Raw genomic sequence first — 19,418 nt, 5'->3', positions numbered from 1 at the left:
ATGCAGCAAATAAATAAATAAAAGATTAAATAACAATGGGCACAACGGTGAACCCTGAGGGACACCACACAATGGTTTCCAAGTATCAGAACACCATTTTTCAGCAGGCAGTAACTACGATTTTCCAAAAATCCTTTAAACCAGCTAAATACTGAGTCATCCAAACCCAACTCACTAAGGTGTCCTTTTACTAAGATGCGTTAAAAGGTGGCCTGCGCTACCTTTAGTATGTGGGTTTCCCACGCACTGTGGCCACCTTTTTTATGCCAGTAAAAAGGCCAAGCTTGGTTTTTTTTAATAAATGGCCACATGCTAGTTTCCCCATTAGTGCATGGCCATTCCTGCAGGAGCCATTACTGCCACCTATTTAGGAGGTGATAAGGGCTCCTGCACTACTCCCATGCTAATCAGGTACCGTGCAGTAATATGCCTGCTCTCATAGGCAAAACTTCACCAGCTGCAAGCTGACTAAAAAAAGCCTCCTCAAGGTAGCCGGGGCACCATGCAGCACCACACAAGGAAAGAGTAAGAGCGACTTGGTGAGCCCATAGAAAGTAAAGCAGCACAGCTGTAGCCTGTGGGACCTGACCTTCCATTGTTTCTGCACCACCACTGGCACGGTGAAAGTCACTCCCATTCCCCTGACTCTTACACACTACTGCTCAAACTTCCTTGCTTCTGCCTGTAGTGGCCTCCACTAGCAATTAGAGCAGGCCTGCCTTGAGACTCGGCCTTCCCCCAATGATGCCTTCCTTCCACCTCCTCTGCAACTTCCTGCTTCCCTGAGGACAGGATGCATCACAAGGAGAAGGCTGAGTCCCTGAGTTAGGCCACTTGTGATCGCTACATTGTAGACCGCTACCAGCAGCACTGAACGCTGCAGCAGAAAGACTGCTTCTTTGGGGAAGGGGAGGGAGACTAAGGGAGAGACTGGAACCCGGTGGAGGGAAGGAATGGGACTAAGAGGGAGAGACTGGAATGTGGAGGGGGAAGGAGCGGGAATAAGAGGAAGAGACTGGGACCAGGAGGGGGGAGAGACAAAGAGGGAGAGAATGGAACCGGGGAGTGGGAGCAAGGATGAGAGCTTGTTTGTTGAACCTTTGGGAAACAGAGTTGAAGCCTTCAGCACTTTCTCTCCCAAAAGTTCAGCAAGCAAGCTCTTTTCTGCCCTATCCCCACCCAGGACCATCAGAGCAGCTGAACCTTTGGGAGAGAGAACTGAAGGTGCTTCTCTGATGGTCCTGGTTGGGGTGGGGTGGGGTGGGGAGGGAGGACAGGCAGGTAGGAGGAGGAAAATATGCAGGACCCTGGAGGGGGAGAAAAGTTATACATGTGGACTGGGAGGCAGAGGAGGGAAGAGAGCTTGTTGAACCTGTGGGAGAGAGTTGATATTCAGCCACGGTGGTAGTGTTTGACTGAAACATCAGTTGCCATAGTCAAATAATACCTAGATATTCAGTGCCAATATGTGAGCATTTGATGGCTCGCCACTGCATATCTGGGTATATCGGGTAGTGCTGAGATCTAAACTGATAATTCAATGCCATCACTCAGTGCCGCTCAAAATCTGAGAATTGCCCCAGTGAGCAGCATTTCCAGGTAGGAGTCACACCTGCCCCAGATATGTGTTACTAGATGCAGTGCCCTGTATTTTCAGTTTTTGGGGATTAGATCACATCAAGTGTGGGAAGTGTGCATATCTTCTGTTGAAGTTTACACTGTTTAATGCAGTAGCGTAGCTAAGTGGAGCCACAGGGGCCTGAGCCCCACCAAATTTGCTCTGGGCCCCTGGTTTGGCTGGTGGGGGTCCTCTGTTTCACTAAAAGGAGTGTGCCGGACGTGAGGGGGAGAGAGAGCTGCGCAGGCAATGCAGTGGCACCAGAGACCAGCGCTGGATGAAGGCTTCAGCTGGCAGGATTGGGGACACCCGCCAGTCAAGGTATTTGTTTTGGCTGTGCTTCAACTGGCGGGGATTGGGACCCCCACCAGCCAAGATATGTTAACAGTAGTGGCAGTGGGACGGGGATGAGCAGGGCGGCGAGACAGTGGAGGGGGGCGGTGAGGCAGAGGAGGGGGCAGTGGTGGCGGGGGGGGGGGGCGGTGGCAGAGCAACAGACCAAAATGTGCTCCCCACCTTGGGCTTTGGCCCCCTCCCAACTCGAGGTCTGGCTATGCCCCTGGTTTAATGTACTTGCCATTTTATACTATTTCATATGATACATATATAATATCTAAATTTAACAAAAGGTATTAATTGCAACTCTTTACTTACCTTTTTTCTGTGTGTTGTCAGACAATTATAGATGTAGGCCCCACCTCTGACCCTGCCCCCTTTAGCCTCCAGCTGGGCCACCAACCTCTTATGCCTGCACTACCCGATTAGCACAGGCATGCCTACTCTCTGCCCATGGCCACGACTCCTGCACTGAAAATTGCTGGCCATGGATGGTTGGAGGGGAGGGCAGGGGAGAGAGAAGAATTGCTGGACATGGAGCGGAGGGCAGGGGGAGAGAGAATTGCTGGACATGGATGGAGGGGAGGGCAGGGGGAGAGAAGAGATTGCTAGAGGGAAGGGGAGGGCAGGGGAGAGAGGAGAATTGCTGGACATGGATGGAGGGGGAAGGGGAAAGAGGAGAATTGCTGGACATGGATGGAGGGGACAGGGGCAAGAGGAGAATTGCTGGACATGGATGGAGGGGGCAGGGGAAAGAGGAGAATTGCTGGACATGGATGGAGGGGGCAGGGGAGAGAGGAAATTTGCTGGAGATGGATGGATGAATGGGGGTAGGGGAGAGAGAAAATTTGCTAGATATGGGTGGATGGAGGAGAGGGCAGGGGAGAGAATTGCTTGACATGGATGGATGGAGGGGGCAGGGGAGAGAGAGGAAATTTGCTGGACATGGATGGATGGAGGGGAGGGCAGAGGAGAATTGCTGGGCATGCATGGATGAATGGGGGCAGGGGAGATAGGACATTTGCAGGATATGGGTGGATGGAGGAGAGGGCAGGGGAGAATGGAGGAGGAGAGGGCAGGGGAGAATGGAGAGTTCCTGGACATGGATGGAAGGGAGGAGAGGGCAGGGGAGCAAGGAGAATTGCTGGACATGGATGAATGGAGGGGGCAGGGGAGAGAGGAAATTTGCTGGATATGGGTGGATGGAGGAGAGGGCAGGGGAGAATGGAGAGTTGTTGGCCATGGATGGATGGAGGGGAGGGAAGTCAGGAAGGAGATGTCCATGGATGGAGAGGAGGGAAGAGAGGAGAAATTTTGGACAAGGATGGAGGGAAGGAAAGACAAAGGAAGGAGATGCACACGGATGGAGTGGAAGGGAGAGAGGAGAAATGCTGGACATGGATGGAGGGAAGGGAAGACAGAGGAAGTAGATGCACATGGATGGAGAGGAGGGGAGTGTGGAGAAGTGCTGGATATGAATGGAGGGGAAATTGCTGAATTTAAGTGGAACACTTTGAGGGTAGATGTTGAAACTGGAGAAAGGATAGGGACAGGGCTACAGATGGTAGACAGGACGCATAAGGACACAGAAGGATGGTGGACATGGTGAGAGAAAAAATATCAAATGGAGAGAAGACACTGCATAAAACAGAAGACACTGGAACCAAAGCTAACAGAAAAACTAAATGCTCAGACAGCAAAGGTAGAAAACATTTTTTTATTCAGAATTTATTAATTGGAATGTCAGCTTTTGGAAATGTGCATCTGTGATATTTTGCATGTAAGTTTCAATTTTTCTAGTATTGCTGCATGCTGAGTCTGACTTCTTGAGGTAACTTTCCAGTTCAGTATTTTGCCTTCATATCTGTTATGTCATGTGTGATCAACATGCAGTATTCTGCTAGCGTGTAGTATTTGCAGCCCTTTTTGTTTCACTAGGTTGTGTACTGGTGTTTTAGAGCCCGGTATAATTATAGTGCTGCCTTTCCATGCAAAAGGTCCTGTCCTTGGAATTAGTGCTGTTAAGGTTTGGTAAGGTTATGAGTGTGTTTTTGCACAAGTTTGTGTATAGTGTTTTGCAGTGGAGAGTTTGTGTGTTGGCCTTACTGAGGTGGCACCAAAACATCAGAAAGGGTGTAGAGCCTAAATCATGACACACTACCTCTTGAAGGATCTACATATGGTCATTAATAAAAGGAGGTCATTGTGAACACTATCCACCCTAAAAGGGTGTTGTGTGGCTCTACATGAGAATTGTGATATTATGATCCCTTATTTCATATTGTTGACGGTCTGCATTTTCCGTATGGGTGGTATATTAGGGTCTGCCCAGTATAATATTTATTTATTTATTTGTTACATTTGTATCCCACATTTTCCCACCTTTTTGCAGGCTCAATGTGGCTTACATGTTAACTGTTAACGGCGTTAGCTGGTTCCGGTCTGAACAAATACAATTTATAGTACAGTAAGGTTCTGAGTGTGTTTTTAACTCCTAAACCTAAACCTTCAACTGTCCCCTATCCCTGATATGTCCTGTCTGTCCTAACCCTTATCTCTTACTTGTCCTGTCTGTCATAATTAGATTGTAAGCTCTATTGAGCAGGGACTGTCTCTCCATGTTCAAGTGTGAAGCGCTGCGTACGTCCGGTAGCACTATAGAAATGATAAGTAGTAGTAGTAGCTCTTGCTCAAAGTTGTGCTTAGTGTTTTGCAGTTGAGTGATTGTGGTTAGTATATGCTTTGAGCAACCACTTTATTCTTTGACATATGATGCATATCTAATATCTAAATTTAATAAAAGGTAACATGCGTGGGATAAACATAAAGGAATCCTGTTCAGAAGGAATGGATCCTCAGGAGCTTAACTGAGATTGGATAGCAGAGCCAGTAGTGGGAGGCGGGCTGGAGGTTGGGAGGCGGGGATAGTGCTGGGCAGACTTATAGGTCTGTGCCCTGAAGAGCACAGGTACAAATCAAAGTAGGGTATACACAAAAAGTAGCACACATGAGTTGTCTTGTTGGACAGACTGGATGGACCATGCAGGTCTTTTTTCTGCCGTCATCTACTATGTTACTATGAGGCTTATTTTCAAAGCACTTAGCCTCCCAAAGTTCCATAGAAACCTATGGAACTTAGCCTCCCAAAGTGCTTTGAAAATATGCCTCATTGTATTAATTGTGACTATTGTATTTTTACTTATTTTTTTTCTGTGTGTTGTCAGACAATTATGGATGTAAGCTCCGCCCCTGACCCCACCCCCAACCCCGCCCCCTTTAGCCTCCGAGTCCTCACTCAGACAGTTGGGCCACCAACCGCCTGTGCCCGAGACAAATCAGAAGTGTTCAGCCTTCCTCTCTTGCTACTCCTGGACAGTGTCTGCTGATGGCTAGGTGTCACACAGACTGCCTGGAGCGGCCGCTCTCTCGCATCTACCACCGTCTAGGTGCATTGGTCGCCACCTACCCCTACTGGTTCCTGCTGCTGCCCATGCTGATCTCAGCGGGGATGGGCGCTGGCTTTTACCTTCTGCCCCAGCGGCAAGCTAACGACATCGAGGGACAATTCACACCACTCGGTGGCCCGGCCAAAGCCGAGAGAGCCCTTATAATGAAACTGTTCCCGACCAACGATTCAGCGCTGTTCTCGGCTCAGCGGCTGTATACTGAAGGCACCTATGCCTCCATCATTGCTGTGTCCCACACGGAGAACATCCTGGCCCAGAACAACCTGCAGGAGGTGCTAAACCTGGACAGTGCAGTGCGGCGCATGAGTGGCTCTGGCCATAGCTTCAGCGAGCTGTGCGCCCGCACCAGCAGCTTTGCCTGCGCCTCCCCCAACCCTCTGCTGGACCTCCTGAATGGCTCTGTCAACCACTTAGAGTACCTCAATCTCACCTATCCCATGTACCAGTACAGGGGGCGACCTATATTCTTGGCGCTCTTCATAGGCGGTGTCAGTCTGGGTTCCACGGACAGAGTGCGAGAGGCCAAAGCTCTCCGGTTACTTTATTATTTAAGAGAAGATGTGCTGGCAGACCGAGAGCTGAGTGTGCAGTGGTTGAAGAACTTTATGACCTCCTTTCCTGACCTACTGAAGAACCTCAGTTTAAACTCTATACAGGTAAGATCACTCTTTATTTATCCACTGATTCTCGAAATTATTATGTACCTATGATTTGATTATTTTGCTATCCAGAAAGTATAAATCAAGTGAAAAGCTGAACTTTAATTCAAGCCTCAGAAGAATCTTTAATTGTAGTAAGGGCAATTTTGGCAAAAGCCTATGATGTTTTAACATTATAATAAATTTAAATTATTTCATTTTTCACTTAGTTGCACTAAAAGTTTATGTTACAACAGATTGTTTTTCTTTCCGAATGCAGAATTTGTTTAAAGTTGAAATATTTCATTTCATTTTCTACTTCTATACCACATTTTCCCAAAAAGTGAAACATGAGTTAGTTTACAGAATCTAATAAAATCAGTATATGTAGGTAGAAGCCAAATATTCAGTCAGAAATGTTAATGTTTTTCTCAATATATTTTCTAAAAATGAAAAAAATCAGTGCATTTTTAAAATACATATATAAAAGTATAAAAAATAGAGGTAGAAACTTTATTGGGGTAATTTTATGAGGGAGTTAAACACTGACATAAATTTGCACCTATTTTTCTATGATATACTAGTTGGTGCCCCTAGGGGTAGAGATTAGGTAGAGATGTTGTGGGATTGGCCCATGTTCATCCTATATAATAATTCTCACCTCCAACGTTCTATTGATCTGGTTGCCTGTGTTCGTGTCTTCTTCGGAGTTGGTGTGCTAGGCTCTGTAACACAGGCTGACGTCACCGGAAAGGAGTCACCAGATTGGCTAGAAGAGGGGAGGAGCTGCGAAGACAGGAGTGGCGAATTCGGATGCATCAGGGCCGGAGGGAGGAGACGAGGGAAAGGAGACACCAGATTGGCTAGCAGAGGGAAGAGGGGAGGAGCCGCGATGACAGGAGCGGCGAATTCGGACGAGTCGGGGCCGAGCCAGTGTGAGCCAGCTGTGATGCGGAGCGCCAAAGAAAATAGCAAAACAGGTCAGCCTGCATGTGCCGGAGGTGCGCGCCGCGTGGCTATGGCAACCCAGGCTCCGTGTTCCCCAATGACTCTGCCTGGACAGGGGTAGGACAGAGGGATGAATGGAGGGAGGGGGCCCTGGACCCTTACTAGCGCCCGTTTCCTTTCTGTTTGGGGTCCTGGAACTCACAGGGGAGGGGCCGACCCTGGAACTGGGAGGGAGGAGGGGGAGGGGGAAGGGAGGGAGGGGGGCCCCCTGGCACACACTCTCAATGTCACACACACACACTCTCTCTCTCACAGTCACACTCGCACTCGCACCCAGTCTCACTCGCTGTCACACACTTGCACATTCACATTCACACAGTCACTCTCACACACACTCTCTCAAATATACACACTCCGAAGAAAACCTTGCTAGCGCCCGTTTCATTTCTTACAGAAACGGGCCTTTTTTACTAGTATTTTATAAAATACTTCCATATGCGCCTATTCACTTATATGGAAACAATTATACCTGCCTCAGAGTAGCTGTACTGTGTGTGTGCATCTATTTTAGGGATCCTTTTAAAGTACACTCTTAATAATGAATTGGAAGGTGGTGAAATACTATAAATTGTCACATGCGCTAAGGGGCCCTATTACAAAGGCGCAGGTAGTGCACAGCAAAACAGCAGTACTTCTGGGTGCACCCAGGCGCCCTGAGGTAATTCTGCTTTTGCCATGTACCGTCCCAGCCCTGGAAAGTAAATTTTATTTTCTAGCATGGGGGGTGGGGAGCAGACTGCCCAATTACTGCATGAGTAATGTGTGAGCCCTTACCGCCTTCTAAATAGGTGCTTCCATATCATCAAGCTGATCAATCCATAGACTGGTGGGTTGTGTCCATCTACCAGCAGGTGGAGATAGAGAGCAAACTTTTGCCTCCCTATATGTGGTCATGTGCTGCCGGAAAAGAGTAGTTACTCACCTGTAACAGGTGTTCTCCGAAGACAGCAGGCAATATATTCTCACTGATGGGTGACGTCACGTCGGCCCGGAGGACTTTCCAGCAAAGTCCATGACAAAGTCTAAAATGTCCCCCGTCGCGCGGGTGGATGCAGTGCGCATGCGCGCGTCCACTTTCCCGCCCGCCGCGCGGGCACATTCCTCAGTTAATTACAAGAATTAGAGGAATACAACTCCAAAGGGGAGGTGGGAGGGTTGTGAGAATATATTGCCTGCTGTCTTCGGAGAACACCTGTTACAGGTGAGTAACTACTCTTTCTCCAAAGACAAGCAGGCCAATATTCTCACTGATGGGGTATCCCTAGCCCCCAGGCTCACTCAACACAACAAAGAATGGTCAATTGAGTCCCGCAACGGCGAGGACAAAAAACAAAATTGACCTGAAACCAAATTCAACTAACTGAGAGTGCAGCCTGGAACAGAAAAAACATGGGCCTAGGGGGGTGGAGTTGGATTCTAAACCCCAAACAGACTCTGCAGCACCGACTGCCCAAACCGACTGTCGCGTCGGCTATGCTGCTGAAGGCAGTAATGTGATGTGAATGTGTGGATCGAAGCCCACGTCGCAGCTTTGCAAATCTCTTCTATGGTGGCTGACTTTAGATTAGCCAGTGACGCCGCCATAGCTCTAACATTATGAGCCGTGACATGACCGTCCAAAGTCAGCCCGGCTTGGGCGTAAGAGAAGGAAATGCAATCTGCTAGCCAATTAGAGATGGTGCGTTTTCCGACAGCAACTCCCCTCTTGTTGGGATTAAAAGAAACAAACAGATGGGCGGACTTTCTGAAGGGGCGCGTCCGCTCCACGTAACAGGCCAGTGCTCTTTTACAGTCCAAAGTGTGCAACTTGCTTTCGCCCGGGCTCAAGTGAGGAGGGGGAAAGAATGTTGGCAAGACAATTGACTGGTTCAGATGGAACTCCGACACCACCTTTGGTAGAAACTTTGGGTGGGTGTGGAGGACTACTCTGTCATGATGAAAGACAAGGAATGGTGCATGAACTACCAGGGCTTGAAGCTCACTGACCCTACGAGCTGAAGTAACAGCCACCAAGAAAATGACCTTCAAGGTCAAGTACTTCAGATGGCAGGAATCCAGTGGCTCGAAAGGAGTTGTCATCAGCTGGGTGAGAACGACATTGAGATCCCATGGCACTGGAGGAGGTTTGATAGGGGGCTTTGACAAAAACAAACCTCTCATGAAACGCATGACTAAAGGCTGTCCAGAAATCGGCAAGCCATCAACATGTGAATGATAAGCACTGATAGCGCTAAGGTGAACCTTGACCGAGTTAGTCTTAAGACCAGACTCGGATAAATGCAGAAGGTACTCAAGCAAGGTCTGTGCAGGACAAGAGAAAGGATCTAGACCGTTACTGTCACACCAGACGGCAAACCTCCTCCATTTAAAAGAGTAACACTTATGTGTGGAATCTTTCCTGGAAGCAAACAGAACTCTGGAGACACCCTCAGAGAGACCAAAGGAGGCAACCTCTATGCTCGCAACATCCAGGCCGTGAGAGCTAGAGACCGGAGGTTGGGATGTAGAAGCGCCCCCTCGTTCTGAGTAATGAGGGTCGGAAAACAATCCAATCTCCATGGCTCTTCTGACGAAAGTTCCAGAAGAAGGGGAAACCATATCTGGCGGGGCCAAAAAGGCGCTATCAGAATCATGGTTCCGTGGTCCTGTTTGAGTTTCAGGAGAGTCTTCCCCACTAAAGGGATGGGAGGATAAGCGTACAGGAGTCCTGTCCCCCAAAAAAGGAGGAAGGCATCCGACGCTAGTCTGCCGTGGGCCTGGAGTCTGGAACAGAATTGAGGAACCTTGTGAGTGTCCTGGGAAGCAAAAAGATCTATCGATGGAGTTCCCCAAACTCGAAAGATCTTTTTGGCAATAGTCATGTTCAAGGACCACTCGTGAGGCCGCATAACTCTGCTCAGCCTGTCGGCCAGACCATTGTTTACACCGGCTAGATAAGTGGCTTGGAGAAACATTCCGTTTTGATAGGCCCATAGCCACATCTGCACGGCCTCCTGGCACAGAGGACGGGATCCGGTACCCCCTTGCTTGTTGGTGTAATACATCGCCACTTGATTGTCTGTCTGAATGAGAACAATTTTGTTGGCTAGCCGATCTCTGAATGCCTTCAGAGCGTTCCAGATCGCTCGCAATTCCAGGAGGTTGATCTGGAGATGCTTCTCCTGAAGAGACCAAGCTCCTTGAGTGTGAAGCCCATCTACATGCGCTCCCCACCCGAGGAGGGATGCATCCGTCGTCAGCACTTTTTGAGGCTGAGGAATTTGGAATGGGCGTCCCAAGACCAGATTGAATCGAATGGTCCACCAACTGAGGGAATTTCGAAAATTGGTGGACAGCCGGACAACATCCTCTAGATTCCCTGTGGCTTGAAACCACTGAGAAGCTAGGGTCCATTGAGCCGATCTCATGTGTAGACGTGCCATGGGTGTCACATGAACTGTGGAGGCCATGTGGCCAAGCAATCTCAACATCTGCCGAGCTGTGACCTGCTGAGATGCTTGCACTTTGGAAACCAGAAACAGAAGTCTGTCTGCCCTGGGTCCTGGGAGATAAGCACAAGCTGTCTGTGTGCACAACAGAGCTCCTATGAATTCCAATTTTTGCACAGGGACGAGATGGGACTTGGGGTAATTGATGACAAAGCCCAGCATCTCTAGCACCTGAATAGTCATCCGCATAGACTGCAAAGTTTCTTGCGGGGAGGTGTTCTTCACCAGCCAATCGTCCAGATAAGGGAACACATGCACTCCCAGTCTGCGTAGCGACGCTGCCACAACTGCCAGGCACTTTGTAAAAACCCTGGGTGCAGACGCCAAGCCAAAAGGCAAAACACAGTACTGAAAGTGCTGTGTTCCCAGCCGAAACCGAAGATACTTCCTGTGGGATGGAAGAATCGGTATGTGAGTGTAAGCATCCTTCAAGTCCAGAGAGCATAGCCAATCGTTTTTCTGAATCATGGGAAGAAGAGTGCCCAGGGAAAGCATCCTGAACTTTTCTTTGACCAGATATTTGTTCAGGGCCCTTAGGTCTAGGATGGGACGCATCCCCCCTGTTTTCTTTTCCACAAGGAAATACCTGGAATAGAATCCCAGCCCTTCCTGCCCTGGTGGTACGGGCTCGACCGCATTGGCGCTGAGAAGGGCGGAGAGTTCCTCTGCAAGTATCTGCTTGTGGGAGGAGCTGAAAGACTGAGCTCCTGGTGGGCAATTTGGAGGTTTGGAAATCAAATTGAGGGTGTACCCGCACCGGACTATTTGAAGAACCCACTGGTCGGAGGTTACGAGAGGCCACCTTTGGTGAAAAAATTTTAACCTCCCCCCGACCGGCAGATCGTTCGGCACAGGTACTTTGACTTCGGCTATGCTCTGCTGGAGCCAGTCAAAAACCCGTCCCTGGTTTTTGCTGGGGAGCTGCAGGGGGCTGCTTCGGTGCCCGCTGCTGACGAGAGCGAGCGGGCTGGGGTCGAGCCTGAACCGGCTGACGGGAATAAGGAGTGTACCTGCGATTTCTAGAAGCGTAGGGAGCACTTCTCTTTCCCTTAAAAAACTTCCTAGCAGTGGAAGTGGTTGCAGAAGGCGCCCGGCGGGAGAGAGAATCCATAGCGTTGTCACGCTGGTAGAGATGATCAATCATCTCTTCAACCTTCTCTCCAAAAAGGTGATCCCCCCGGCATGGGATATCTGCTATTTTCCGCTGAGTTCTTTCCTCCAGGTTAGAGGCACGCAGCCATGAGAGCCTGCGCATCGCTATACCTTGAGCGGAAAAGCGAGATGTCACATCGCAAGTGTCAAAAATGCCCCTGGACAGGAACTTGCGACACGCCTTCTGCTGCCTGATCACTTGGCGAAAGGGTTCAGCTTTCTCCTCAGGGAATGTATCTACTAAACTCTCAAGTTGCCTCACAGAGTTCCGTAAATGCACACTCGTGAAGAGTTGGTAAGACTGGATTTTGGAAGCGAGCAGACCAGCCTGATACGCCTTCCTCCCAAAAGAGTCCAGAGTTGCAAATTCTCGCCCCGGGGGCGCCGAGGAGAAATTTCTGGAACTCTTGGCTCTTCTGAGGGCAGAATCCACCACCGCTGAATCATGAGGCAATTGGGTCTGCATGAGACTGGGTTCCCCGTGGATCCTATATTGGGACTCAGCTTTTTTAGGGACGGTTGGACTTGAAAAAGGCTTCTCCCAGTTCCTCAGCATAAGTTCCTTAAGAGTCTCATGAAAAGGAACTGTGGCAGAAGATGAAGGTGGAGATGGATAGTCCAGAACCTCAAGCATTTTGGCTCTGGGCTCGTCCACAATTTCCACGGGGAAGGGGATGGCCTCAGACATCTCCCGAACAAAAGATGAAAAAGACAAGCTCTCGGGAGGAGACAGCTGCCTTTGTGGTGAGGGAGTGGAGTCAGATGGAATGCCTTGAGAATCCTCGCCAGAGAACTCCCCATGCATTCCTTCATCATCCTCGGATGAGGTACCATCAGATGGGGCTAAAAGCTCAGACAGAGCCGCCCGAATCTGAGCCCGTCTCGACGAAGAGGCTTGATGGCCTCTATGATGGTGCCGAGAAGTTGATGGTCCCTGAGGCTCCGGGGAAGCTTCCTGCTCCGATGCCTCGGGAGAGTCAACTTGGGAAGTCAAAGACACCGGCACCGGAGGCGGCACCGGTGAGACAGACCTCACCACAGGCTGAAGGCCTGATGCAGGAACATCCGGCATCGGCAATGTCGACACCCTCGACGCCGTCGGCACCGGTGCCTCTGAAAGCATCGACACCGGCCCCGCCGACGCCGACGGCACCGACAACCTCGATGCCGACTGCCACTGCTGCATCATGTTCATGAAAAATGGGAACATGGCCTGCATACTCTCATCCACAGCTGGTGTCGGAAAAGGCTGCGGGGTCGGTTGAGGTGTCGGAGGCAAAGTCTGCTGAGGTTGGGGAGTGGGGACTCGGCTGCCAGCGACCCCACGCGTCGGAACCTCAGTAATAGAGGGAGAGCGATCCTCTCGGCACCGACGCTTCTCGGGTATCGAGTGTATCGATGACCTGGAGCTCCCGGTGCCGTGTCTCGAAGGAGATCGACGACGATGCTTCTTGGCCTTCGCCCGACGCATGTCATCGAGACTCCTCGGCACCGGAGAGGAGGACGTGGAATCCACACGTCTCCTCGGGGCCGGGTCCGACGCAGGACGGTCCCGGGGGGCCTGCACAGCAGGAGGCGCCGAGGCGGGTGGAGACCCACTCGATGCATCACTGCTCCCAGCGTGCATGGGTCTAATGGCAGCCTGTCCCCTGTCTCCCGGTGCCGATGCCTCCTTCGACGTCGACCTCGACGACGCCGGCCTCGAAGACATCATCCTCGACGGCACCGACTTCATCGGCACCGACTTGCCCGGCGCCGATTTGGAGGGCGCCGACTTAGACGACGCCGAAGCACCGGGCCCAAAAATCTTTTCTCTCTGGGCATCTCGAGAGAGCAGTGTCCGCTTCTTCATGGCGAGACACAACTTACAACTCTCCGAGCGGTGGTCCGGCCCAAGGCACTGAATACACCACGAGTGTGTATCAGTGCCAGAGATGGCCCGATGGCAGCGGGCACAAGGCTTGAAGCCGCTGGGCGTCTTCGTTGACATCTCGGGAAAAATTGTCCCTGCCAAATCAAAAGACGCGATTGTGTCTAGAAAAAGATGACACAGAAAAACAAAAGAAAAAGACGGGAAAAAATACCCGACAGAGCGATTTAAATAAAATCGCAGACTAAAATAAAGGAAACTTAATAAACGAAAACAATCTAAGATAACAAAAAAAGGATACTTCGCTTTTTTCTTCTTTCTTCACCTCCGGGCACAGGAGGAACACGAAGACGAGAACGTCGAGCTCCGTGTCACCTCAGACGCGGAGAAGAAAAAACTGAGGAATGTGCCCGCGCGGCGGGCGGGAAAGTGGACGCGCGCATGCGCACTGCATCCGCCCGCGCGACGGGGGACATTTTAGACTTTGTCATGGACTTTGCTGGAAAGTCCTCCGGGCCGACGTGACGTCACCCATCAGTGAGAATATTGGCCTGCTTGTCTTTGGAGAACTCCTCAGTATGTTCTCTATCTCAGCAGGTGGTGGTCACACACAGCAGCAGCTCTGGCTAGGCCTCCAAGCCTAATCCTTAGGTTTTGTTGAGGCCTGGGGTTGAGGGCTCTTTTGAGCAAGTGCAAACCTGGTGGTGCCAGGTCCCTCCTTTTCTCCCCCCTCCCGCTGGCTCCGTTAAAAAAAAAAAAAAAAAAAAATTTTTAAACGTCCTTAAAGGCGTTTATTTCGACGTTTATTTAAACGTTCATTGCAGCTACTCACTGGGACACCAGTTCGTTACAGCTCGGAGCGGCAAGCAGGTAATTTTACCTTTTTATAGCGGGCAGGGGGTTCCCCGATTCTTCTCCTCGTGGCATATGGCGTCGGAGGGCGAGGGCGCAAAGGGTCGCTCCCCGGGTTGCTGGAGCGCTTCTAAAGGGGATGCGGGGGTTTTACAGCCTGATTCGCCCTTGATGGGTGACAGTTTAGTGACCGATGAATGTCCCGGTCCTTCCTCCGGCGTGGCGGTTTTTCCCGCCATAAACGCCCATCCCCCGCTCCTCGCCTCCGCCATCTTGGCCAGCCACGCGGCTCGGACGGCTTCTTCGTGGGCCGCCCTTGAGGTTGGAGACATTAATGCCATGAACGCCCTTAATTTGGGCGACGGCACAAAAGCGGCTAAAGTTAAGCGCCGTTCTTCCCGCGCGGCTCCTTTGCGGAGTGTTGCGCCGGACGCCATTTTGGATGCGCAGCATGTCTCTCCCCCGCTCTTGCGAGCGCCGGTTGAGGGTGCGTCTAGGGCTGTGGCCCAGGCTGCGGAAGTGCACAGTCGGGGGGGTTTCTCCCCCGAGTTTGTTTTGCTGCTGCATCAGGCCTTCCTCATGCAAAACGCTGCCCCTGCTCCCTCGTCTGGTAAAGAGGTTGAGGTTCTCAGAGGTAAACGCCCTCGGGTTGATTCCCAGGCCTTGGAGGACTTTGTCTCCTCCGATGTAGATGAGGGCAGCGTGTCTGAGGTCTCCCAACGGTCCTTTGCGGATTCCTTGGAGGAGATAGATCCCCGCTCGGATGGAGCGGATGACCCCTCTGCAGCGCGGCTTTTTAGCCCAGAGGATTTGCCCAACCTGTTGTTACAGGCCATGGACACTTTGAAGATTTCCTCTCCGGAGGACGTCTCTCCCTCAGCCCCTGTTGGCTCTGCCATTATGCTGGGGACGAAGCGCCCGCCTAGAACCTTCCACGTGCATGATGCCATGCACACCTTAATTTCGGCTCAATGGGATGTCCCGGAAGCGAGCCTCAAAGTGGCTAGGGCTATGTCCCGCCTCTATCCTTTGCCTGAAAGTGAACGTGAGGCCTATCTGTGGCCTACCGTGGATTCTTAATCACTGCGGTGACTAAGAAAACGGCTTTGCCGGTGGAAGGTGGCACGGCCCTAAAGGACGCCCAAGACAGAAGATTGGAGGCGGCCTTAAGGTCGTCCTTTGAGGCGACTGCTTTAAGTTTGCAGGCCTCGGTTTGCGGTTCCTATGTGGCCAGGGCGTGCCTGACTATGGTGCAGCGGGCTTCCCCCTCGGATCATTCCTTGAGGGCTGATTGGCCGGCCCTGGAATTGGGCTTAGCCTATTTGGCAGACTTGCTGTATGATGTCTTGAGAGCCTCAGCTAAAGGCATGGCTCAGACAGTCTCTGCGCGGCGGTGGCTTTGGCTGAAACATTGGTCTGCTGACCACGCCTCTAAATCCCGCCTGGCTAGATTGCCTTTTACAGGCAAGCTGCTCTTTGGGGTCGAGCTGGACAAAATCGTGACCGATCTCGGCACGTCTAAGGGCAAGAAATTACCAGAGGTCAGGGCTCGGGCTAGTACTCGTCCCGGTACCTTCAGAGGACGGTTGCAGGAAGCCCGTCGGTACCGCCCGGGCAAGTCGGGCTCCTCTGCCCCTTCTTCCTTCAAGAGGAATTTCTCGCCCAAGCAGCATTCCTTTCGCAGAGACCGCCGTCCCGGAGGTGCTCCCTCCGGTCCTCCCCCAGGGTCTCGTACCCATTGACGGGGCCTTGGTCCACGCCCCAGTGCAGATTGGAGGACGGCTGTCCTCGTTTCTGGGCGAGTGGACCACCATAACTTCAGACGCGTGGGTGCTGGAAGTCATCAGAGACGGCTACAAGCTAGAGTTCTGCCGACCCTTAAAAGACGGGTTCGTACTCTCTCCCTGCAAGTCTCCGGTCAAAGCTGTGGCAGTGCAGCAGACCTTGGACAATCTGATCCGCCTGGGCGCGGTCGTTCCGGTGCCAGAAAGTCAGCTTGGCAAGGGACGTTACTCCATTTACTTTGTGGTACCAAAGAAAGGAGGTTCTGTCCGGCCTATCCTCGACCTCAAAGGGGTCAATTGGGCCTTGAAAGTGCGGCACTTTCGCATGGAGACTCTCCGCTCTGTTATAGCGGCAGTGAAGGCAGGAGAGTTCCTGGCATCCTTGGGCATCAAGGAAGCGTACCTGCATATTCCCATCTGGCCTCCTCATCAAAGCTTTCTGCGTTTTGCAGTCCTGGGACGACACTTCCAGTTCAGAGCCCTCCCATTCGGGTTGGTTACTGCTCCGCGGACCTTTTCCAAAGTAATGGTGGTCATCGCGGCCTTCCTACGAAAGGAAGGGGTACAAGTCCATCCTTATCTGGACGACTGGTTGATCCGAGCCCCCTCTTATGCAGAGTGCGGCAAGCTGTGAACCGGGTAGTTGCTCTTTTGAGCTCCCTGGGATGGATCATCAACTGGGAGAAGAGCCAGCTGCGCCCGACTCAGTCCCTGGAGTACCTGGGAGTTCGATTCGACACCCAAGTGGGCAGAGTGTTCCTGCCAGACAATCGAATGGTCAAACTTCAGGCTCAAGTGGACCAGTTCCTAGTAGCCTCTCCTCCTCGGGCTTGGGACTATGTGCAGCGGTTGGGCTCTATGACGGCCATGATGGAAGTAGTGCCCTGGGCCAGGGCTCATATGAGACCACTTCAACAATCTTTGCTGCGGCGCTGGACTCCGATGTCGGAGGATTATGCTGTGCGCCTTCCCTTGGACCCAGCAGTGCGCAAGGCGCTGAGCTGGTGGATGCAGACAGACAAGTTGTCTGCGGGAATGCCTCTGGTGACCCCAGAGTGGATTGTCGTCACGACGGACGCCTCTTTGTCGGGCTGGGGAGCCCACTGCTTGGGAAGGACAGCGCAGGGGCTCTGGTCTCCTGCAGAGGCAAAGTGGTCTATCAACCTCCTGGAACTCAGAGCCATTCGGTTGGCGCTTTTGGGGTTCATCCCGGTACTGGTGTTGAAGCCTGTACGGGTCCTGTTAGACAATGCCACGGCTGTGGTCTATGTCAACCGCCAGGGAGGTACCAAGAGCGCCCCTCTAGCCAAGGAGGCTATGAATCGTTGCCAGTGGGCGGAAGCGAACCTGGAGCAGCTTTCAGCGGCCCACATTGCCGGAGTCATGAATGTCAAGGCGGTCTTTCTCAGTCGCCATACCTTGGAGCCCGGAGACTGGCAACTATCTGCTCAGGCGTTCTTGGACATCACGAAGCGCTGGGGCCAGCCGAGCCTAGTTCTGATGGCGTCATCGGCCAATTGCCAAGTGCCGCGCTTTTTCAGCAGAGGACGGGACCCTCGATCCCTGGGAGTAGATGCTCTTCTCCAACAGTGGCCGACACAAGAGCTCCTCTATGTGTTCCCGCCCTGGCCCATGTTGGGCAGGGTGCTAGACCGGGTGGCAAAGCATCCCGGCAGGGTAATCCGGGGGGGTCCGGATTGGCCCAGACGTCCCTGGTATGCGGACTTGATCAGGCTCTCAGTCGACGATCCTCTGCGGCTGTCAGTGGAGCAGGGCCTGTTACATCAGGGTCCCGTGGTGATGGAGGATCCCTCCCCCTTTGGTCTTACGGCCTGGCTATTGAGCGGCAGCGTCTGAGGAAGAAGGGCTTCTCAGACAAGGTCATCGCCACTATGCTAAGAGCGAGGAAGCGCTCTACTTCTACTGCTTACGCCAGGGTTTGGCGTATCTTTGCAGCGTGGTGTGAAGCAGGCTCACTTTCTCCCTTCACTGCTCCAATTTATTCAGTGTTGGCGTTCCTGCAAGAAGGTCTGGAGAAAGGCCTGTCGCTCAGTTCCCTTAAAGTCCAGGTAGCGGCTCTGGCTTGCTTCAGGGGCCGCCTGAAGGGTGCTTCCCTGGCTTCACAGCCAGATGTGGTGCGCTTTCTCAAGGGAGTTAATCGCCTGCGCCCTCCTCTGCACTCAGTGGTGCCTGCGTGGAATCTCAACCTGGTGCTAAGAGCGTTGCAGAAGCCGCCTTTTGAACCCTTGTCAAGGGCATCTCTGAAAGACCTGACGTGGAAAGCAGTCTTTTTGGTGGCTATCACTTCAACCAGAAGAGTTTCCGAGCTCCAGGCGCTCTCATGTTGAGAGCCTTTTCTGCAGTTCACTGAGGCAGGAGTGACTATTCGCACAGTGCCTTCCTTTCTGCCCAAGTTTGTTTCTCGCTTCCATGTGAATCAGCAGCTCTGTCTCCCTTCCTTTCGTAGGGAGGACTACCCAGAGGAGTACTCTGCTCTTAAATATCTGGATGTGAGGCGAGTCATCATCAGATACTTGGAAGTGACCAATGATTTCCGGGAATCGGATCATCTGTTTGTCCTGTTTGCAGGTCCTCGTAAGGGTCTGCAGGCTGCTAAGCCTACAGTGGCAAGATGGGTCAAGGAAGCCATTGCAGCGGCTTATGTGGCCGCAAGGAAGGTGCCGCCTATCCAGCTGAAGGCTCACTCCACAAGAGCTCAGGCGGCCTCGATGGCAGAGGCCGGTTCCGTCTCCTTGGAAGAGATATGCAAGGCGGCAACTTGGGCTTCGGCCCATACATTCTCCAAGCATTACCGCTTGACTGTGGCTGCTCGGGCGGAGGCCCGGTTTGGAGCTTCAGTGTTGCGGTCAGGGATTTCAATGTCCCGCCCTGGGTGAGTACTGCTTCGGTACATCCCACCAGTCTATGGATTGATCAGCTTGATGATATGGAAGGTAAAATTATGTATAATCATACCTGATAATTTTCTTTCCATTAATCATAGCTGATCAATCCATAGCCCCTCCCAGATATCTGTACTGTTTTTATTCTGGTTGCATTTCAGGTTCAAGTTTAGTCTTCAGTTCCTTCAGAAAGACTTCGTGTTCAAGTTTTTTCACTTGGATTCTTCAAGAGTTGAGACGAGTTTGTGTTACAGTGAGCTGCTGCATTCCTCTCCCCCCCGTTTTACGGGGCTGGATTGAGA

At 51.8% G+C, this 19,418-nt stretch overlaps 1 protein-coding gene across 1 annotated transcript in view; it reads left to right on the top strand.

The window, feature by feature from the left end:
• The first annotated feature begins 5,311 nt into the window (after window positions 1-5,311).
• The window catches only part of LOC115468624 (patched domain-containing protein 3-like), a 90,493-nt gene continuing 76,386 nt past the window's right edge, over window positions 5,312-19,418 (top strand). Inside the window, 1 exon segment of the mRNA XM_030200503.1 lies at window positions 5,312-6,077. Within this exon segment, the coding sequence (XP_030056363.1) occupies window positions 5,340-6,077 (738 nt within the window). The 5' untranslated portion in view covers window positions 5,312-5,339.

The sequence above is a fragment of the Microcaecilia unicolor genome, chromosome 1 (genome assembly GCF_901765095.1).
Source record: "Microcaecilia unicolor chromosome 1, aMicUni1.1, whole genome shotgun sequence".
Taxonomy (NCBI): Eukaryota; Metazoa; Chordata; class Amphibia; order Gymnophiona; family Siphonopidae; genus Microcaecilia; species Microcaecilia unicolor.
This window is presented reverse-complemented; position numbering and strand designations above follow the sequence as displayed.